Genomic DNA, 23,334 nt, shown 5'->3' with positions numbered 1-23,334 from the left:
AATATTTTGCAGATGCTATTTTCAGCAAATGTTTTCTTAGTATCAGACACTAGCTTTCAATGTTATTGCCTAGTATAATTCTTCAGTTAAAGAATGCTTTACAGTACTCCATTTTTACTTTAAAAAATTACAACTTGATTTATCCTCCAGCTCTAAGGTTGAACATTAAGGATTTTAAAATAGATGGCTCTTTTTAAATTTAGAACATAATTGGCTGACAAAATTTTCTGTTCATCTTGGATAAAACACAATCCAAAGCATTCTGAATTCTACTTTTGTTACCAGATCCATGCCAGGTATCTCAAGGTTTTTCATTGTACCATATGGGCAGATAGCAGGAAGAGAAATGATATAAAATTTAATAATCAAGAAGCTATTTTTGAAGTTTTTAAAAACCTATGATCTTGGGGGAATAAATATCAAATGCAAATGAACAATTTGGAGACTCTGGTAGTTAGTTATAGTCTTAAATGTATGGTTTATATTGTAAATTACTCTATACAAGAACTCTAAATGCTTCTATAGCCCACAGCGAATATATATAGAAGCTTATTTATCTACAGTGTTGTTTGCTATTGGTTGAATATTAGTTGGTTCTGAATTGGGAGCATTCCCAAGACTCTAATCTCTTCTAAAGATCTTTGCTAGGTCATCTGCACGGTCTAATTTTATCCCTCTAAAATACATTGTGTTATAGAGCCCCAATTCACAGCTATCTTGTGTTCGAAGTACATACACCCTAGTAGTTCTATAGCATCTTTCCTGCCTATTGCCAGTCTTACCCTTTTCATTGTGCATTTCAAGTGCATCTGGAATGGCACTTTAGTTTCAATTCTAATTTGCTAAAGGACAATTAACATTTCTACTTGCAAAAAGTCTTTTACAACAGACATCACCATAGAATAGATTTTCACAGAGAAAAGTAAATAATTTTACTTAAAATAGTGTTTGCTATTTGCTTTCTTATTGGTTAGATGAGTGGGATATACAGAAGATGGATGAATGCTTTCAACTAATCTTACTCTAATCATCATGCCTATAAGTACAATACATGTTTCACAAGTGACAGAAGCTAAATGATAGTAATGTAAATTAGATAACAGTTTCAATTAAGCTTTTTTATAGAAAAAGCATTGATCATATTCATATTTGAGAATGTTAAAAAAACTGGACAAGTTTCCTCTTTTTATGGAGTATAGGTAGTCCTCAACTCGCAACAGTTCATTTAGTGACTGTTCAAAGTTACAATGGCATTGAAAAAAGGGACTGATGACCATTCTTTACACTTACAGCCATTGTTGCAATCTCCCCATAGTCAGGAGATCAAAATTCAGATGCTTGGCAATTGGTTTATATTTATGATGGCTGCAGTGTCCAGGGGTCATGTGATCCCCTTTTGGCACCTTCTGACAAGCCAAGTCAACGTGGAATCCAGATTCACTTAACAACCTGGTTACTAAATTAACAACTACAGTAGTTCACTTTACAATTGTGGCAAGAAAGGTCATAAAATGGAGCAAAACTCTCTTAACAAATGTTTCACTTTGCAATAGAAATTTTGGGCTCAATTGTAGTCGTAAGTCAAGGACTACCTGTCATTCAAAATTTGGGACTTTTGCATGCCTTGTAAAAGATGTGCAAAAGTAATTTATTGGTCCAGTGTTACAAATCATGTTATGCTAGCATTGCCAAAAGAAATGTAGGCTACCGTAGTTATTTCTAATCATAGAAATATGACAGAAAATTCTTAAATATGATAAAGGAAAAATACATGAAAGCAGCTTTGTCTGCTTATTTATTTGAAATTAACTAAATTATACAATAAGGCAATACAATGATCCTAATACTGATAAAGGCAGAATGTCCCTTGAGTGAGATATTTTTACAGATATGTGAAGTGAGATATGTACAAGTATTCCTATATTGTAAGAGGTTAAAAGGAGAAAAGACTTTTCAAGTATGCCCCAACTTTATATGTGTTTACAAGAAATCATAAATATACATTAGTTCGTTACAATATTAACTTATTAATTGGACTTTTAATTAGTGTGGGGAGTTAAATCATGGATTAATTAGAGTTAATATATAAATTTGAGAGCAGCAGATAGTAATATTGTACTACACATTGAATAAATATTGCCTAGATGTCCTAAATTCATGCTGCACAATGTATATAATCTACATCAAACTTTTTTTTTACATCAATTGCACAAAGTTCAAAGCTGAAACTTTTATTTAAATAGTGCCAAACCAATTAAAACTACTTAAATACACTTTCTAACAAATTAGAAATATATTTCCAGGGGTCTTAAGTACATCTTCCAATTATACATTGCTGTTCATCTTCTCCATTCCAATTTTGGAACTACATAATAAATATTCACACTGTAATGAGTGCCCATGGCCACCAGTCTACAATCCAATATTTTCACCTTCCCATTACATACAATGTGCATGCAATATTAAATTTCAAATCATTAAAATTCAAGACCCAAAACGTGGGAATTATACTTTATAATAATTTATTCACCTTCCTATTAACAAAACCTAATGAAATCTGTTCAGTAGGGGAATAAGATTTTACACCTTCAAAATTACACAATAGTGATGGTACTTACTTTTCCAAGAGGTCTTAAAAGTTCAAATTTACATACTTAAAGTAATTAAAATCATAATATGCTATGTTTGGTCCGTATCCTGTTCCTAAAGGAATAATTTAACCAGAACACTAGTGCTTGTCCCAATTCAATTCTTGCTTCAATAAATGCAATACATCAGCAAATACAACTATTCTAAATTGCATTTCCTTTAAATAAGCATTCTCCAGCCTAAGAAGTTAAATCTTCCAATGATATAGTATTGATTAATGTGCTAGTTTCTTAATTGTTTTCCTTTCAGGAATTGTCCATAACAAGACAACAAAATGCCACAAATGGTAGATTAAAAAACTTAGCCGTAATATTTGAGATGACTGACAGATAGCGAAAGGAAGACATGTCATGCTGCTGTGCTGATTATTGCTTTACTGAAAAATCTAGTTGAAATAATTACTACTATCAGAAAAGTAGTAATCCAGTTATCAGAAAATGTACCAGAGAAGGAAAGAGATTTTGTCCAATACTAGCTTGGTTAGATTGGTGCAAGGAAAGCTAGTAAAAGGTTTTGCAAGAAACTAGTGTGTGACTTTTTTTAAGGAAGATAGAAGATAACTACAAACATGCACACTAAGCTTGACCTGTCAATTTGACTATGCATATGGTACAGTGACAGAATCACTAATTCATGTAATAGATGTGAAGAGAAGGAGGCAAGGGGGGGTGTCTTTTTTCTGTTTCAACTCTACCTTTTTTGGCTGAAATTTCCCTTTCCAAGGCATCTCCGTAGAACCAGCATTTTATCAGAATGCATTTTCAAAACACCTATCATTTAGCAACCAATTAAGGCACAAACTTCAGGGAAGCAGAGGGCCCAGGCTGAGCTCCACGTGATGGGTGAGCCAAATAACTTCACAACTCTGATCACACTCCTCTGTGGCGCGGATTGGAGCAGCAAGATTTTTGAATTCATGTCTCATCTTAAAGCTTACAGTAACTTTTCCTTCTTCTTTCTGTGGAGTAACTCTGATGAATATCCCAACTTTGTTAGCTTTCCGGAAGGCTATGATGCTACAAAACAGGAATAATAACAACAACAAAACAACAATTTTTATTTTTATTATTATAATAAATATTATTATAACTATTTATATTATATACTTTATTCATTAAACATAAAACTCAGTTGACGAGTTTCATGTTTATGAATAAAGTATATAATAATAATAATAGGACGCTAGCAGCAACCTGTATCAACCATTAGCACCAGTCAACGGAATTTGTGACTCATTTTTAAATGTTCAGTTGACCGAGTTCCATGTTTAATGAATAAAAGAGATAATAATAATAAATACTGAAATAGACTGTTGTTCAAGTAAGGAACTGCCAATTCAATTTCCAGGATCTTGTAAACTTTCAATGCTGCTCCAGTGTCTCTCAATTCTCAGAAACAAATAATGTCATCTCCCCCATCTTTTCATCAGGAATACGAGAATTAATTACCATAAATGGACGAAGAGCTAGATGCAGTCCATATACTACCATGTTTCCCCAAAAATAAGACAGGGTCTTATTTTCTTTTTACCCACAAAATATGGCTTGGGCCTTATTATGAGGGGAGGGTTTATTGTTTTGGGGTTGCTGAGTGGCTGCCAGGGCACTTCTGCTGCTGCCGCCGTATCCCAGCATGGCTTTTTCGGCGGCTTCCAAACCATAGAGCGTACGCCCAGAGCGGCCACTGAGGGAAAACTCAGTTTGGAAGCTGCCGAAAAAGCCATGCTGGGATGGCGCCAGCAGCAGCAGAAGTGCCCTGGCTCTGCAGGGAGAGCTGGGCCAGGGCATCGTGAGGCTGGGAGGCACATGAGCGAGAGCGGAACAGCCACTTGTGCAACCCCCCTTTCCAGCCAAGCAGAGTGCCATTCACTGGCATTTCGAAGGTGCCAAGCCGGGCAGCAGCAAACAGGTGCCCATGCAGCTTGGCGATACCCCTAGGTTAGTGAATGGCGCTGTATCTGGCTGGAAAGGGGGTTTGCCGGGTGGCTACTCGTGAGCGTGGTCGCTTCATGGCTGTTGTGTTGCGCTGCTGCGAAAGCGCAACACAGCCATTCGCCCATGAGGCTGTGCCCAGCTCTTTGAGAGCCCACTCGTAAGAGAGCAGCCGCTCGGCAACCCCCCTCTTCAGCTGGGCTCAGCACTGCTCACCAACCTAGCGGTATCCCAAAAGCACCAAGCAACGCGATCACCTTTGCCTCTCCCCCCCCCCCCCAGTTCCCGCAGGAAGTTACACATCCTCTTCATGATCTGTTTTCTTCTAGGAGGAAGCTTTGTGATATTCAAAGCAGAACATCCAGATTCAGTCATAGTTTTGTTCCATATAGTATCAACCTTGTGAACTCTCAAGCTTCCTCTTTCAGAAATGTATTCAAGATGGACAATGGTATTTATTTTTATATATTGATGCTCTTTTGAGAGCAGGCAACCAAATTTCATTTTTAATCTGTGCCAGTGTGTTCCCAGTAAAAAATTACAATAAAGTTTATCTTATCTTTAGGATTACTGAACATAATACAGGTAGTCCTCGATTTATGACCATAATTGAGCCCAAAATTTCCATTAAATGAAAATGGGGCTAAATAGTTACATTACTCAAGAATTGGCTACAAAACAAATTTGGGGCTGGGTTAGAGAAAGGATTCATTTAGTCCATCGTCTTGCTTCCAACAGTAGCCACCCAAATGCCTTTGGGATGCTCACAAATAGGGCCTTAGCCTTAGTACTTGCTTCCTAGAAACGTCTATCAAAATACTACCTCCCAGGCAAGTAGTACCCAGTGGCAGTATCCAAACTAATGTCTAATGAAGGCTGCATCTGATGCTGATGTTTGCCAGAACTAAAATCACTGGTACAGTAGGTTCATCTTTCCTGCTAAACATGTCGGAATATGTATCAGATGGATGTAGAAAATTGCATTTGCATTTTATGTATTATATATTATTTAGCCTATTTAAAATCTACTGCTACTAGGAGAAAAAAAATTTTTTTAATTTCCCCCTAGAAAAAGTTAAGACAGCATTGGTCAATTTTCAATAGTTGATAAATGCAAATCTACAGCCTATGAAAGCAGACAAACAAACTTACTCAGGGTCATCCTGGAAATCTTGAGATTCTGCCAAGTCATCATATTCTGCTGCTGCATCTTTGCCAGCCAAGATTAGTTCCTTGGAAGGAACCGCTACCTGAAAAGAGACATAGAAAAAAAGTTTCATAACAAATATGAAAACAACTATAATTGCTAATGAAATTTGAGCTACCATATCCAAAAGATCTAATACCTATGCTAATCATAGGTATTAAAAGCTTCCTCTCCTTTTTTTAAAATAACATTATTGTGTTATGGCAAAAAACCATTCTGAACCTGAAAAAGGACTATGCAAGATATTCACAATTAATATATTTTTAGCATAGTATCAGAGTATATACATTAGCTTATACACCTAAGATGATAAACGATACTTACCTTTGCAGTACTATTAATATCCTCAGAATCATTTTCCTCACATTCTTTTAAGGTCACATGGGTAAGGTTTTCCACTGGATTGGTTAGAGTTAAAAGAACTTGACTTTCCTATGAATGACAGAAGTATATAAGAGACAAAATATTCATGAAGGTTCTATATAACCATTTTTGCCTGTATGATGCCCTTTTAGGAAGTGCTAACCTTCTAAATAGTAACATGAACAATTATTCCATTCATTTTTCTAAACTATAAATATCCAATTCATATTAGAATTAAGGAATATTATAAATTAGTTTGCAGTCAACCAAACCAAAATCAAACATAAAAATCTGAAATATCAAGCAGTCACCCTACAGCATAACAAAACTTTAAAAGATTCAGTTTCACCCTCACTCAGCTTATTACCCCAGGCAACCAGTACATACATTTCTCAACAAGACTTTTTCTTGATGGAAGGTGCTTCCATCTCATGGCTGGGAGCAAACAGCAGAAGTCTAATTGCCTCCCCACAAACTCTTTCCTCTTTGATAGAGAAAAAATATATCTTTTTTCCCCAGAGACCTCTGAGAGAAAGAAGCAAGAAATAGTGGGCTTGGGTTGGAGGAAGTCAAAATTCAGTTCTAACCTCAAATTTAAGACTGAAAGTTCCAGCAAGGATATGTAATAGAAGGAATCTTTTCAAGTCAAGGAATTATTACTTTAAGAAGCGTAAGTATATGCCTAGTTATCACATTAAAAATTTTGAGGGGGGTGTCTGGTTTTCATTTCCTGTCTCTGGTTATTGTTCTATCAGTCCTGTCTGATAGAAAGTGGCATCTCTTTCCCTTTTATATTAGTAGTATATTTTTAAAAAAACACGTAAATTGCAGGGTTTTTTTCCCAGTGGGAGATTTCTATAAAGTGTTTATGATATTAGCAGCACTATTTAATCTCCTTGTCCACTGACTGTATCATTTTCTTGTTTTTAATAAAGCAATTTTCCTTTGAAATTTCATGATCTAGCTTCCCAAAGGAAAGGAGGGGGGCTATTTTTCATAATTATACAACTGAATGCTACAAAGGCCAAAGAGTAGCATCTTTAAATTTCTTTTTCTCCCAATCTTTTCCCCTGTCTTTTACCAGACGCCAAAGAGTTTGCAAGATTAGTGAAAGTGCATCAAGCAAGGACTTCCAGGAAGTCTCACATGGTGATCATAATTAGCAAGCACTACCCTGATGCTAGGAAAGTGGTCCATGGCTTTTAAAACTAGAGGGTTTCTGGGAGAAAAGTTTGACACCTCAAAGTTTTCATCTTAAGGTTTGGTGTTCTCACTATACCTAGTCTTCCCTATGTGAAAGAAAAGGGGGAAATGCTTCAAGATTTACAATTTTCAAAACCACACATTAAACTTATATTTATAACATTTTATCATGTATTCCTTATGAGCATCTTTTTCAATTGTTTCATCCTGATAGGCTTTTGAATCCAATTTAAAAACAGTGGATTGTGAAACCCTGAGTTAGGGTCATGCCTGAATCAATGTTATTAAACATAACATGTTAGCTTTCCAGACCTCTGCCATATTTTAAACAAAACAGCAGATGCAGGCTTCATGAAGCTTTGAAGGTCCATCTCTAAAGAAGGTTAAAGTAATCAATTACTAACCTTCATATAGCGTAGTTTAGGAATAGACATGATTCTCACTTCTGGGATGTAATTGCTATAAATACAAATAAAAAACACCAATAGGAAACATATGAATGGCATTGTCTCTAGACTTTTTGCTAAGTTTTATAATTTTAAATAATTCATTTTTCAATTATGCGGTTTTCAAATTATTCTCAACACTGAAGCATTTTTCAAAACTGGTAAAATTTATGATTGGGAAACAGGTTTTTTAAGGAGATTATATTGTAATTTATAGCTTCCAGTTTGTTTTTTCATACAATACAGTAATTGGAATTACTGTGAATTTCCTTTTTCTGTATTCACAGAAAGATGGACCTCACAGGAAAAAATATTCATTTCTTGCAACTAGTAGACAGGATTAGAAGATATTTCCTACGCCATGAAGAAAATACCCTCCCTACAGTAGAATGCACCAATTTCGGCTGAAAATCAGAAGTCTAGTAGCACGTTTCCAGACTTACACATTTTATGACTTATAAGCTAGTAAAATGATATAGCATTCAAATTAGGATGAGGAAAGAGAGGAGGAAACAGTTCATTTATGCAGGTTACATATTACATAGATTACAGTGTTAATTGTGATGTTAAAAACCATTGTGTTCCTTGAAAACTTTTGATGTATGTTAACATAACATCTAGCTAATTGCACTGCATTGTTTAATAAAACTGGAATTTTTAAAACTATATTTTCCACACATTTATTGTATCTATATTCATAAGAAAAGCTAAAATAGAAAGTCTATTACTAGCACACTATTTTTCTGCATGCTAGAACTTGGATTGTGAGAATCTTAATTTGCTAGAAGAAACCGTATACAGCAGATATAGATTTATCCCAAACATGAGAAAGTCTTTTGATTTCTTGCAGTAGTTTTCAAAATACTTACACAGCAGCCAATTGAATTTTGAATTTTATCGATGTGGGGTTGAACTCTGGTTTACTCAAATTGTGTTCGCATTTCTACAAACAAAAGAAAACAAATGAGAATAAGAAGTTTGCAAAGCTATGCTCAAGAATTACAAATATCATTGCAGAATCATTTTATTTTACTCAATTCACTAAACAGAATGTAAGGGCTGGACTGTATCCAAGAGTGACTGTTGACAGTAGAATGGAAACTGCTACTGGGATGGATTTCTCCTATCTCAAATCTGCTACAGAAAACCCAGTGTTCTCCAGAATAGATATGAAGTGATACGAGTACCGGGGGGGGGGGGGGGAACCAAGGGCATTCATCCATATGAACATAAAGCATTTCCTTAACAATGGAAATAGCCTATAAAAATGTTGAAAGATTTTATTCAGACATTAAAAAAGACAACTTTGTTTCCTAGAAAGAACCTGCCCTATTGTCAGTTCTAGTCCAAGAACGAAGTAAAAATGTCAGTCAAACTTCAGTTCTTTATCTGCATAACATTGTACAGACAGAATCTTGCCAGATCAAACCTATGCTACTCCACCCTAATAGAGATACCCTGGCAAATTCTAGGGAGGAATTGCCTATCCTAAATATATCTTCCTCTTCTCACAATCCAGCTCCAAACTGTGCTTCATCTTCTCCCACCCTTGGAATACGGTCTCTCCTTCCTTGGAATTAATTAGGGCATCTTGCAGAAACCTGAAACCTTCCGTGTTATGGTAATCTTTCCCCTTATAGACACACTGCAACACAACTGTCAAAGTTCCTTTAGTTCATTTAGGCTTGCGGCTAGCTGTGTTTCCTATCACAGCTAGCCACAAGCCTTTGACAAGATGATATGGGGAGATGGAAACATACCTTGAATATAAACTGATAGAGATATAACCACCATGCAGAAAACCTAGATTGCCTTCTGCACCACAAATTTATCCAACTTAACATTTAAACCTACATTCATTTTGACAATGAATTCTACAAATAATACTAATTTATATTCTAAATGTATCTTTTAGGATAAGAGTCTTTACCTCTTTGGAACTTAGTCTTTTATTAGTCTTTCTTTAAGTCGTTAGTGCTCATATTTCAAGTAAGAACTAAAGAACGAATTCAACTCAATATGCTTGTAGTTCAAATAAAATACTTAGTGTCTTCCTCATTCTATTTATTTAGCATGCATTGCCTGGAATTGTCAGTGTTCCATTTTACTCCTTACCACTATCATCAGTAGCCACTGGAATGAAAGTAAGATGAACTTGGTATCATGAAAGATCAAGCTATATGATTATCACTTTTAGCAGTATAAATTTACAACTGGGTTTCATCACTGTAAAATGCATTTATGAAGGATACTGCCTCATTTTATGGACCCAGAGAAGCAATATTTTCCTATTGAATTTATTGTAATCTAAGAATTCTCAAAACATGCAATCCCATGCTGATTACATTCAAAATCAGCCAAGGGCCAAGCTGAAAGAGTTATATGGAAGAAAATGACAATTCCAGGACAGGGAATTCAGGAATTTGTACATAATCTCTAATTTTGTCAAAAGTGACTATGATGGCAGTAAAGTTTTTTATAATGACTACATACCCTGCATCGCAGTGAGCGTTTGATCAGAAGGTGCTTATGACGTGGGTAAAGTTGAGAAGCACAAATGGGCTGAAAATCTGGCTGCAGGAGGCGCTGCTTTAAGGTTGTCACTGTTCACAACATAGGAAGTTCAGAAAATTCAGAAATCTCAGTTCATGATTTTGAATAATAAGAACAAGCACCATTTGAATCAATCAGCTTGGGTAGAAATGTGATAAAGACAAGCTAAACTATTACCTTCTGTTAGATTGACTGGCCTTGTGTAATAATCCTCAGGTAAAGGTTCTACTTCTTCCACAGCCTGAGCTGGTTCAATTTTTATCTCCTTGTGGTCTTCCCCTTCTTTCAGCCTGAGGTAAAGGGAATGGATTGATTACTTTTAAAAGAAGCCATAAAAACCTAAGCAGTACTAAATTGCTGGTTCAAAAGAAGCAGTATAGAGCTGCTAGAGATCAATTCTTTACTTATGTTCAAATCCTCTTGCAGCACATGGAATAGTAGTACCAAGTGGTAGCACTCAATTTACATTTTAACACTTAATTAATATAGATAATAGCAAATTTTAGAAGTAAGAACATGAGCTGTATTTTTTTTTTAATAAAATGACACTTTAGAAAAGATCACAGGTACAGCTTAGATGTCCACACACTGGTATTAAAAGTATAGCATTTAACTAATCAGCTAAAGAAGACCCAGAATTATCCTTGATTCTGAGACTATTTCCATTTTATATGATTGGGATTAAGCAACTTTATCAATCATTGATATGAAAGAACTAGTACTCACGAAAGTCCAGTAAGGGCGCTGATAGGGGCCCCGGGCCTCTGACGTTGGAGCCTGGTTCCAAGGCCATATTTGTCCTAAAAGAGATACAGATAATCCTTGATTTATGACTGGTTGCTTACCAAACCTTCAAAATTGTGCGACTGAAAAAAATAATCCTTGAAGTTATGATTGCCACACCATCCCCCCAGTCACACATTTCAGGCGGTTGGCAGTCGGCTTACATTTACAATCAGCTTGCAGAGTCCCACAATCATATTATCACATTATGCTACTTTTTTGCCATTTTTCAGCAAAAATATGTCCATTAGATGAAGTGGTTTGTTTTAACTACCACAGTGACTCATTCAATGACTGTCGTAAAAACAGTCATAAAAATGAGTCTGAGCACGTGGTGCCTCAACTTACTACCACAATTACTTGAAACCAAAATTCTGGTCACAACTGTGGTTGTGAGTCAAGGATTACCTGTCAATAACAAGAGGTGTATTGGCAAATGAAAACACCATCTTGAGGTTTGAGGGCAGCTTAAAAACAAGTGAATCAATTACAAGAAAAGGAAATCTGGAAGTTTTCTCCCTCCAGAGAAAGTTTTGATAGTTTGATGAACAGAAATCAAACATACAAAAGCTAAAAAAAAAAAGCAGCAAGCCTCAATCACTGTTTATTCTACTTAAAAGTATTTTCATTTAGTGATTACATTTAAATTTCACTTGATCATTAAATCTTCTAGCTCAGAACATAAATACTTATTTATTAAATGTATTTGCTGCCTATCTCATATCCAGACACTGGGCAGCTTACAACAAAAATAGTTTAAATTCTAGGAGTAATTTGGCCTACTTTTGTGGCCAAATACCCTCTACTGCAACAGACCTGAAGATGATTTAGAGCTGAAAAATACATAATGACTATATTTCATGATATGAAATCACCCCATTATACTATACTTGAGTTAACAACAGTCAGCTGAGGTACTTGCAACAAATTGATTGACATTCTGTGTTGTGACAGAAGATATCAAAACTGAAGGTTGTCAATTTCTAAGAAAAAGTAGGTTGGATTCAAAAGTGTTCTTCTGAATACAGAAAATAATTGAAACAGTTCATTTCCCATTAGTGCCAGACCAGTGCACTAAAAAAATGAAAAAAAAATGAACTAAATACATGTACAAGAGGTCAGACAACTTTTCAGAGAAGTATGGTAACTGCTAGCACTGAAAGCAGAGTTTATATGGCAATGTTACTGAGTCAGGTGGTTTGAATTATTTTACTTATCTTCCTGCTGCTCCTAATAGTTCAGTCCGTGTTAGCTTCATAGTAAGGATAGGTTTAGCTCCATACAAAGGATATCAAACTGGCAGCCCGTGGGCCAGATGTATCACGCGCAGCCCATGCCTATATCAGCTCCACAAATGGGAAAACTGTCATGAAATGTCATGTGATGGCAACGTGATACCGGGAATTTGACACCCATGCCATGTACTATTTTTTAAAATTGCTAAATATTTTGGGATATTATTTTGCCTCTCTAGCTCACCTATTATTTTGTAAACTTTTGGTGGGTGGCTTATTGTTTTAGTTTAAAGGAAAGGAAAATATATTTCATTTATCTACTTAACATATTAGATAACATATATATTAAAGTTTCTATACAGGATTGCTATTTAAAAGAATTTATGATTTTTAACAGGGAAATAAATATTTAAGTGACAAAATTGTAGACAGTGAGTAATGTATGTATAGGCTATCTATAGTTCAAGAGGACTAAAATGTGTCGAAGAATCATAGACAGTGGAATCCCAAAACATACTTGTCCAGGCAAAATCTATCCAACTGTTCTTAATAGCACTACAATTCATCAAAGATTGTGACCTCACAGAACATTTATAGGGTCTTATACTGAACACTTTTGGTTTTATATAAAAAAAATTAAGGAATACACTGAGTTATATGACTACTAAACTCAAATGCATATTAATTCATTCAGATTGAATGTGAACTTTCCTATTATGAGCATGTTAGTCACCCAAATGCAATAAAGACAATTTGACTAGCTGAATCCAGCTAATGGAACCAACTAAAGGAACTTACCACTACATGTATAGTATGTTGCTGTGGAGAGCCCCAAATTAGCGGCAGGTAGCAACGGAGATAAAAAAAATATGCACCAATAAAGACAAAAGCAATGCACAGAGCAAGCAGGTTATATAGTGTTATCCAAAAGGCAGCAAGCATATGCAAAATTATTTAGCCAAGAAAAAAAATAAGCTTTTCATTTGACACTGAATGCATAGCTGAAAATTAAAAGAAAATGCATATTTAAATCTAAATATCTCAGACATTACATTTGTGCCGACTCGGAGTTAAATCACTCTATACAGAATAACAGTAATCAGCATTTGAAAATCTGAGGTATTGGGGCCCATTTCCAAAGCTGAACCTTCACTGTAAAATTCAAGCCAAGTTACTTTATGATTTCAAAGTATGAATGGATCCAGCAGTTCTTAACAACTATCGTCCAGTCTCCAACCTCCCCTTTCTGGGGAAGGTTGTTGAGAAGGTGGTGGCCTTACAGCTTCAGCGTACCTTGGAGGAAGCTAACTACCTTGACCCCTTCCAGTCTGGCTTCAGGCCCGGTTACAGCACTGAAACCGCTTTGGTCGCATTGACCGATGATCTCTGGAGAGCCAGAGATGGAGGCTATGCGTCCATCCTGGTTCTCCTCGACCTCTCAGCGGCTTTCGATACCATCGACCATGGTATCCTTCTGCGACGACTGCGGGAGGTGGGGGTGGGCGGCACTGTTTTACAGTGGTTCTCCTCCTACCTCTCGGACAGGTCGCAGTCGGTGTTGGTGGGGAGGGAGAGATCGTCCCCGAGGCCCCTAACCTATGGGGTGCCGCAGGGTTCGGTTCTGTCCCCCCTGCTATTTAACATATACATGAAACCGCTGGGCGAGATCATTCGAAGGCACGGGATAAAATACCACCAGTATGCGGACGATACTCAGTTGTATCTGTCCGCCCCGTGCCAACTCAATGAAGCGGTGGACGTGATGAACCGGGGCCTTGAGGCTGTTAAAGACTGGATGAGAGCTAACAAACTGGTACTCAACCCGGAAAAGACCGAGTGGCTGTTGTGTTTTCCTCCCAAAAATTTGGCTAACGTTCCACCAATCAGGCTGGGGGGGCAAAACTTATCCCCCTCAGATAGGGTCCGCAACTTGGGAGTCCTCCTGGATCCACAGCTGAGTTTTGACCACCACTTGTCGGCTGTGACCAGGGGGGCATTTGCCCAGGTTCGCCTGGTGCGCCAGTTGCGGCCCTACCTGAACCGGGAGGCTCTCACAACAGTCACTCGAGCCCTTGTGCTCTCTAGGCTGGAATACTGCAATGTGCTCTACATGGGGCTGCCCTTGAGGAGCATCCGGCGACTTCAGCTAGTCCAGAACGCGGCCGCGCGAGTGATCATGGGCGCACCACGGTTCGCCCATATAACACCAATCCTCCGTGAGCTGCGCTGGCTACCTGTTGATCGTCGGGTGCACTTCAAGGTTTTACTTACCACCTATAAAGCGCTCCATGGTAGTGGATCTGACTATTTGAGAGACCGCCTCCTGCCAATCACCTCCCTGCGTCCCATCAGATCGCACAGAGTAGGCCTCCTCCGAATTCCATCCGCCAGTCAGTGCCGACTGGCGACTACGCGGAGGAGAGCCTTCTCAGTTGCTGCTCCGACATTATGGAACAACCTCCCCGTGGAGATCCGTACCCTCACCACAGTCCAGGCCTTCCGCACAGCCGTTAAGAACTGGCTATCCCGTCAGGCCTGGGGATAGGATTACTCTCACCCCGCCCGAATGTTGAGTGAATGTTGTGTTTTTACGATCAATTTTCTTTTAATCACGATTCCTTTCTTTTTAAGTCTTGTCTTGCACTCCCTTCCCTTCACTGTTGTAAGCCGCCCTGAGTCCCCTCAGGGAAAAGGGCGGCATATAAATTTTCAATAAAATGAAAAAATGAAATGAAAATGAATGCCTAACCCTACATTTATTTCAAGCACAGGTAGTCTTCAACGTATGATCATGTTTCAGCCCAAAATTTCTGTTGCTAAGCAAGACAGTTAAGTACATTTTGCCCCATTTTATGAACTTTCTTGCCACAGTTGCTAAGTGATTCACTGCAGTTGTTAAGTGAATCTGGCTTCCCCGTTGACTTTGCGTGTCAAAAGGTAGCAAAAGGGAATCACATGACTCCAGAACAGTGCGACTGTCATAAATATGAGTCCATTATCAAGCATCTGAATTTTGATCACAAGACCATGGGGTTGGTTCAATAGTCATAAGTGTGAACAATGGTCATAAGTCACGTTTTTCAGTGCTGTTGTAATGTCAAACAGTCACTAAATGAATTGTAAATTGAGAACTACCTGCAGATGATTAATAAAACATAAGCTATGAAAACTTCAGATAAGCTCCAATTATTATTTTTTAAATGTTCTTGCTTCAGTTTTAAAAATGCTAACTATAACAATTGTATCACTGTACTTTAGAATGTTACATCTGATTCTCACTGTGTGACCTCAACAATTTCTGTGCTGTTTTCCTAGCTTACCGAAAAAGCCAGTGGCATGTATGGTCGACGTCGAACTAATTTTTTACGATCTCTTTCCATCTTCTCCTTCTGAGCCAACTGTTGATAATATTCCACTAGTTTATTAATCTATATAAAAAGAAACATTTTAAGCTATTCATGAGAAAGCACATTCTTTACAAGAATTTTTTTTCCTGAATTCACTCAGATTTTTTATTTTAAAAAAATAACCTTTCACTGCATTTACAAACCTTCACATAGTGGAGTTTAAGATTTACTCTCTCTCTTCCTAGCAACTCTTTCTAACCCTATTTATTTTATTTATAGAATATTTTGTTTAATTTGTGCCACTATTCTACATGACTACAATTTACATTTTACAGCTTACTCATTTGAATGAATATTACTATTCTTTTGTAGAGGCTAAACATGGACAAATCAATATATTCCTGATTTATCTCACTTTCACATTTCCTAGTAAATTAATTTATTCCCGAATAAGCCTGCAATGTTAAAACTATTCATGTGAAAATTCCAAATGTTAAAAAATGTTTCGAGATATATTCCAAAATATATTTTAACACTCTGGCATGTGGTAGTTTATATTTTTGTTCTTTTTAAACAACATCATGTTTTATTGAAACAATAGGATATGCATGTGCAAACACACAGACAATGCTTATGTAGACTAAGCTACACCCAGACCAATTTTATCTTCATTCTTGGGCTAACTACTGCTGTGTCTTTCCCTGAACAGGAATTAAGCTGATCTGGAGCAGGATTCTATCTATCAAGCTTTGTCACCTGTCTTAATTAATCTGTTAATTCCAAGGTCATCCAAATAGAGAAAGAGAAACTGAAAGAAAACTTTGAATTACTAATGTCTTTCCTTTGTATGGGTCTTTTAACTAAGTATTCAGTACTCAAAGGTCAAATCAGATTCATACCAGAGAAATCCAGAAATGATCTTTTGCTTTCCAAAACCTATTACACACATCAATGACTAGAAGCTATCTAGTTGTTTGTATGTAGGAAGACAATTGATCTGGGAAGAAAAACTGACCTGAGCAAAAGGTAAACCTCCTTCTTCTAAAAATTATATAGGGACTGTGATCTTCCCTATACAGATCATAGCTTTCCCTATTGCATTTACCGAGCTAATAAGATTAGAGCAGTGTCTCAAAGCAGGGCAGCTATGGAAAAATACATGGACTTGATGATTTTTCCACCAACACAGTTTCATACCTAGGTCGACAATTATATTACACTGCTAAATTAGTTGTGGGAAGATTGTGAATAACACTTGAGACTTCTCTCAAACTTAAAGTACTAGATATGAGGTTTTTTTAGTTACCTTTTGTATATAAGGATTTTCGGGTTCCTGCCAACCTCCACTGGCTGCAATATAACAAAAAATAACATCAACAATTGAAAAGGGAATCATGAAATACATGTTCAAGTCAAAAATAAACTATATAGAAAGTAACTCTGCTAAATCCATCACTGGGCTAATACTGTATCTTTGTTATTTAGAATGACATAATACTGTGTGCTTCATCACTGTATAATGTGAGTCAGAAAGCAGCTTGTGTTTCTAATCTAGTAACTGACTGTTGGTTAACATGATTGATATGTCAATCATGCAAACTAAAGACAGGTGTTCCCCTTTTGACTGATAACTGTGCAAAGCATGTAGTTTTTTTAAGCCATCCTAGTCCCATTTATTTTAGATATGACACTCACCAACTGACTTATCTGCCATGCCAACATCTCTAGATGTCCAACGGCAAAATCCACAGGCAAGATAATAAGCTTTTTTCATTGTAGTCTTAGCTGGATCATCAGGCAATGGAGCAGGAATGCTTGTTGCTCGGGTAGAAAGGGTGTGCATACAGCAAGGACAATCAAAACAGTTGGCACACCTATGCAAGAAGACACCAATTTTAGCTTTTTAACTGAATGGATTTGTTTGCATTTACCAACAGAGTGACAATGCTCAATATTATGTAAACCATATTTATTTCTTAAAATTGAAAGCTGTATATAAATTGGAGCCAAGGCTCTTGACTTATAAATGTACATATAATTCCAAAACCGTTTTTAAAAATAAATATTTTAAAATACTTTTTGCTCAGAAAAATTCATCGAGGCAAGCAACAGGAAGCAAATTCATGTATCTAGTCTGTTATAAAAAAACAAAAATCCTGTCATGCATATTCCTTCATTTTTTACAGCAATCTGTTAAGATTCTATATGCTGTAAGTCCACAACTTACAACACTTCAGTTAATGACCTTTTGAAGTTTCAATAACACTGAAAAAGTTATTTATGGCCATTTTTCACATGACCACTGCAGCATCACCATAGTCATGTGATCCAAATTCAGAAGCTTGGCAACCGACTCATATTTATGACAGTTGCAATGCCCAGAGTCATGTGATCACATTTTGTATCCTTTTGACAAGCAAAGTCAATGGGGAAGTCAGATTCACTTAACTGTATGGCAACCGTGTTACTAACTTAACAAATGCAGTGATTCACTTAACAACTGTGCAAGAAAGGTTGTAAAATGAGACAAAAGTCACTTAACAAATATCTCACTTAGCATCAAAAATTTTGGGTTTGATTATGGTCATAAATCAAGGACTACTTGTACTATTAAATTAAAAATGAGTTTCAAATTAATAAGTATGTGGTCAAATATAAAGAGATTACGCAAAATACAAAAAAGCTTTAGGAAAAGAAAGAGGGGGGGGGGAATGTAGTCTTACCTATTTTTTTTCAGCTTAGCTTCAGCTGAAGGCATATTCTCCAAGCAGCTGGGACAATAGTGCGAATCCACCTACAGAATAGTTTTAAAGAATCGTCATTCTTCATCACTATACTTCAACTAATGGTGCATCTTATATTTGGAACAAAAAAGACATTTGGATTTTCAGGAGTTGGGACAGGACAATATCCAAAATACTGATTTATAAACCACAAAACTCTAATTTGATTATTGTGATTTCAGATGTGATTTCAGATGCTGCTCTCAAAGATCAGACGGGCATTTTAATTGTACAGGTAAGAGCCAATACCAGAAATACCTGGCTTTCCTGGCTAGTTTCAAATATACACTTCGATGTTTGTGGGGAAAAAATTGTCCCATTTTAAAATATTTAATATTTAATAATACAATAATACAATATTAAAATGTAACATCAAACATCATGCTCAGGAGACATAAGATGATTCAGAAGAGCTGACAATTAAATGAAGGGAAAAGATTTTTCTCCAAAACTGCAAAATTTCTTTCTATTCTAGATATTATTATTGAGACAAAATTTAGTTCTGTACCAGAAAAACAGTCAGAATCTTTATTAAACTACAATCCCCAGAATTATTAATGACAATTAAAATTGGCATTATATCTGGGATGAAAAACAAACTTATAATTAGCAGTGATTCCATGAATTTTCTAGCAGAGATTTTTCTCATTCTCAACTATTAATATTTTGAACAGGCGATATCAAAAAACAAATTTGGAATTTGTCCTATCATGAACTAATTCTTAAAATTTATTTTCTATCTAACTGGGTTCCAATAGCTTGTCACCTTCTTTAATTACCCTTTAGTTTTTTTTTTCCAGAACTGAACAACTAAAAAATAAGTAATTCAAAAACTAATACTTCAGATTAGGACCATTTAATCATAATGACTAAGATGTTTCTTGTTCCCTGCTTATAGACCAGGGGTGTCAAACCTGATCACATCGTAGGCCGTATCATGACGTATCAGGATTGTTTTTGCCCTTGCGGAACCGGGGTGGGCGTGGCCTCTATGAGCTGCATCCAGCCCGCAGGCCGCATGTTTGATATCCCTGCTATAGACAGTTTTAAAATGGAAATTGGTTCGCATTCAAAGACATATACAGTAACAGAATAAGATTTAAAAAGTAAAATATTCCTCTTCATTCATATTCATACAGAACAAAACTGGGTCAATCAATCAAAATAGAGCTGGAGAACCTATACCATTTCAGACAAGTGACTGTCCAGTCTCTTCTTAAAAACTCCACTGATGAAGCACCCAGAGCTTCTGAAGGCAAGCTGTTCCACTGGTTAATTGTTCTCACTGTTAGGAAGTTTCCCCTTAGTTCCAGGTTACTTCCCTCCTTGATTAGTTTCCACGCATTGTTTCTTGTCCTGCCTACAGGTGCTTTGGTAAATAAGGTGAGCCCCCCTCCTCTTTATGGCAACCTCTCAAATGCTGGAGTACTGCTATCATGCCACCTTCTTTTCTCTAGACTAGCCAAACTCAAATCCTGCAACTGTTCTTCATATGTTTTAGTCTACAGGCCTTTAATCATCTTAGTTCCTCTTCTTTGCACTTTTTCCAAAGTCTCAACATCTTTTTTGTAATGTGGTGACCAAAACTGGATTCAGTATTCAAGGTGTGGTCTTACTAAGGCTTTAGAACGGTTGGTTAATAAATAGATTTTCAGTATTACAAACTACAGTACTGAATTCCAAGTGCGCCCTAGCTTGGCAAACTGGATAGCACATCTGGAATTCTGTGAAAATGTCATGGGAATTTCTCCAAAAAGATGGCTCACACAAAAATCAATGTACTAGTCTTTCAGGATATTCTATCACAGCGATGGCGAACCTTTTTTGGCTCACCGTGCCATAAGGGGGGGAGCGCAGAGGGGTCATGTGCAGGCGTGCCGCACCCATAATGCAACGTGTGACACACACCCCAGTGCGCATATACACATTAGAGGCACGACCCCCCATTTTTTGCATGCTTTTTTTGCCCTGCCCAGGCTTCAGAGGCTTTATAGGAGCCTGGGGAGGGCAAAAACAGCCTCCCCCCCCCCCCCGAGGCCCTCCGGAGGCTTCAGGGACCTTCAGGAGGCTTCCCTGAAGCCTCCGGAGGGCTTAAACTGATCCTACAAACAAACCGGAAGTCCGTTCCTGAACTTCTAGTGTGCCCATAGGGCTGGTTTTTTGCACCCTCCGGGGGGGGGACTCTTTTAGCCCTCCCCAGGCTCCTATAAAGCCTCTGGAGCCTGGGGAGGGCAAAAAATGGCTTTAAAAAAGGCTGAACTCAACTGGCCAGCACGTGCATGTGCACTGGGCAACTGACAGGGCAACGCCTCGCATGCCTTGACAAATGGCTCCACCTGCCACCTGTGGCACATGTGCCATAGGTTCGCCATCCTGGCTCTATCATATCTGTGTATTTCTATCCTTTTCTACACACGTGGGCATACCTCATACTTCAGTCCTCAATCATTTTCATTTTTAAAAAATGCCTCCAGAATATATCTGGGGACCAGGAGCATTCTTCAGAATACTGTTTGTGTTTTGCAGCACCCTAATATCCCATTAAATAAAATATATCTAAAATTAAAATGAAGTGAGGCATTTTTTCTGCAGCAAATCACAAAACACGTCCCCAAGAACTTTGAAATTTACAGGTACCAAAATATGAATCAAGTCTGTAGGCCACCGTTGTGTTTTTTACAAATACAAGTTTCATATAGTTAGATGGGTTAACATTATGTGATTACCAACAGTACCACCTAGACTCCAACTGGACTGAGGCAGGCAGGCAGGCACCCATGACATAAATATATAAATATGAATATATGGGGGTGGGAGAATAAGGATGTGGCTTAAATTGTCTCAGTAACTAACTGGGAGGCATAGCATGTGATAATGTCTGAGGAGGGAGTGATGGCAATTTACACAGGAAAAGCAACAATTTCATGGGAAGAAATTCTATTTCAAATACATATGCTAAACGATTCCACTCCACCCTTCCTATAAATATCTTCCTCTCTTTCCTACCCACAATTTATTCCCTTTCAGCCTAGCCAAGGCAGCACAAAGGGACACTGACAGAGGGCGGGGGGGGGGGCACGCTCCCCAATCGAGGTTCTGTTCTCGAGCTCCAAACCAGAAAAACAGCCAATTGGATGAAGAGGGAAAGGAGCTAGGACTGCGAGTGGCAGCAGGGTTAGCCAATCCACCCCGCTGGCGTGGGATTAAACTCCCCAGCCTCTTCAACACGGCCAATTTACCTCATGCGAGACACACTCGAGAGAACGGAGCTCGCTGCAGTAGCGACAGAAATACAGCTGCGAAAGCGGCATGCGGATCTCCTTTTCGCCGCGCACCAGGTAGGAGACGCGGTCCGACTGAAGAAGGGAAGCCATCTTGGCAGAACAGAAACCGGCCCCCAAGCTCTCCGGCGCGCCACCGCACCCAACACGCCCCGATTTCCGCCACGTGATCCGGAAACATTCAGTCTCGTGCACGGGCCGCAGTAACCAGTGTGTCGTCATTTCCGCCAGTTCTCTGCAAGTGGTATCGGACAGAGGGGCGTGAAATGGCATTGAGAATTATTTGTCAAATTTAAAATTAGCGCGTCCTATGGCAATTTGATACATTTATCTTCTCCAGTCTGTGTACATCTTAAACAAAAACCCATTTTCCGACTGATGGTTGTTGTAATCAATCAGAATAGAGCTGGAAGGGACTATGGAGGCGCTCTAATCCAGCCTCCTGCTCAAGCAAGAAACCCTACCAGGCAGTGGCCTATTGGCCAACGGGCCGCGTGAGTGGCTGGCCAGTGCGTGCGCGTATACCCCCACCCGCGGTACCGCCGCGCGCGCCTCCGTTCTCGTGTGCGCGTGCGCGGCTAAAGCCACCTCTCTCCCCCCCCCGCCCCCACTTCCTCCGGGCCGCCAACCTAGATAGGTTGGAGAACTCTGTCATATAGCATTTCAGATAGATGGCTCTCCAGTCTTTCTTCTTAAAAACCTTCCGTGACCCATTCCCCCGGGAGGCAAAGAAGTTTTTTTTTGGGGGGGGGGATTGGATGGGTATTGCAGGTCTATCACTTGGAAAAGATTGGCATCATTATTGTTGTTGTTATTGTTATTATTATGTGATTAATCTTTGGTGAGATTCACAGCCTTTGGGGCTGGTTGGTAGCTCAACAGCTCGAGTCCTAACCAAGGACCTAGGAACTGTTAAGGTAACGTGGGAGGATAGAAGCTGTTCCAAGTACGGTGGTTTTTTGTAGAATCAGAATGTTCAGGTCTGATAAATTTACAAAATTTCCAAATAGCGAGGTAGCCCTTTAGGTATTGCTTCAAAGGCTCCAAATACAATCGGGACAACACTCGATTTCTTTTTCCACAGTCGCTCAACTTCAGTTTGCAATTTGTGATTTTTTCTTGCTGTTTATCTTCAATTCGTGCATCTCCAGATATTGCAATGTCAATGAACCATACTTTTTTTTCTTTTCAACTATTGTTATGTCAGGTGTTGTGGGCCAAGTGCCTGTCAGTCTGGATTCTGAAGTCCCACAAGATCTTGATTTTCTCATTCTCTAAAACCTTCTGAACCTGATGGTCCCAGTGGTTTTTGCTGTACTCAAATCCAAACTTTTGGCACAATTTCCAGTGAATGATCTTAGCAACACGGTCATGGCGTTGTAGGTAGTCAGTTTGTGAAATTTTGCTGCACCCACTGATCAAGTGGTTGACTGTCTCATCTTTCTCATTACAGAGGCGACATTTGTTGTTGGGGTAACGTTGAATTTTTGCCTTCATGCAGTTTGTGGCTGAGGCTTGTTCTTGAGCTGCCAAAATAAAGCCTTTTGTTTCTT

The 23,334-nt window shown here is 38.1% G+C and overlaps 1 protein-coding gene across 3 annotated transcripts; it reads right to left on the bottom strand.

The window, feature by feature from the left end:
• Positions 1 to 1,768: 1,768 nt before the first annotated feature.
• Positions 1,769 to 21,923, bottom strand: DCTN4 (dynactin subunit 4). Of its 3 annotated transcripts, XR_015695950.1 has the most exons (15): positions 21,740 to 21,923; positions 18,441 to 18,511; positions 17,413 to 17,591; positions 17,024 to 17,067; positions 15,691 to 15,798; positions 13,169 to 13,189; positions 11,079 to 11,152; positions 10,530 to 10,642; positions 10,293 to 10,402; positions 8,669 to 8,742; positions 7,758 to 7,812; positions 6,112 to 6,219; positions 5,733 to 5,830; positions 3,344 to 3,665; positions 1,769 to 1,918 (listed from the first exon to the last, which is right to left on the bottom strand). XR_015695950.1 is itself a non-coding variant. In XM_087709438.1 (14 exons), exons 1-14 carry the CDS (start codon positions 21,872 to 21,874, stop codon positions 3,452 to 3,454), a joined length of 1,404 nt encoding a protein of 467 aa, XP_087565564.1. In that variant the 5' UTR covers positions 21,875 to 21,923; the 3' UTR covers positions 1,769 to 3,451. The 3 variants fall into 3 exon arrangements, 2 of the variants coding, with proteins under 2 accessions (XP_087565564.1, XP_087565566.1); XM_087709438.1 differs by having other exon boundaries at positions 1,769 to 3,665; XM_087709440.1 differs by lacking the exon at positions 13,169 to 13,189 and having other exon boundaries at positions 1,769 to 3,665.
• Positions 21,924 to 23,334: the final 1,411 nt, after the last annotated feature.

The sequence above is a fragment of the Thamnophis sirtalis genome, unplaced genomic scaffold, assembly GCF_051295495.1.
Source record: "Thamnophis sirtalis isolate CommonGarterSnake01/CBP01778 unplaced genomic scaffold, rThaSir2_p1.2 scaffold_3, whole genome shotgun sequence".
Taxonomy (NCBI): domain Eukaryota; kingdom Metazoa; phylum Chordata; class Lepidosauria; order Squamata; family Natricidae; genus Thamnophis; species Thamnophis sirtalis.
This window is presented reverse-complemented; position numbering and strand designations above follow the sequence as displayed.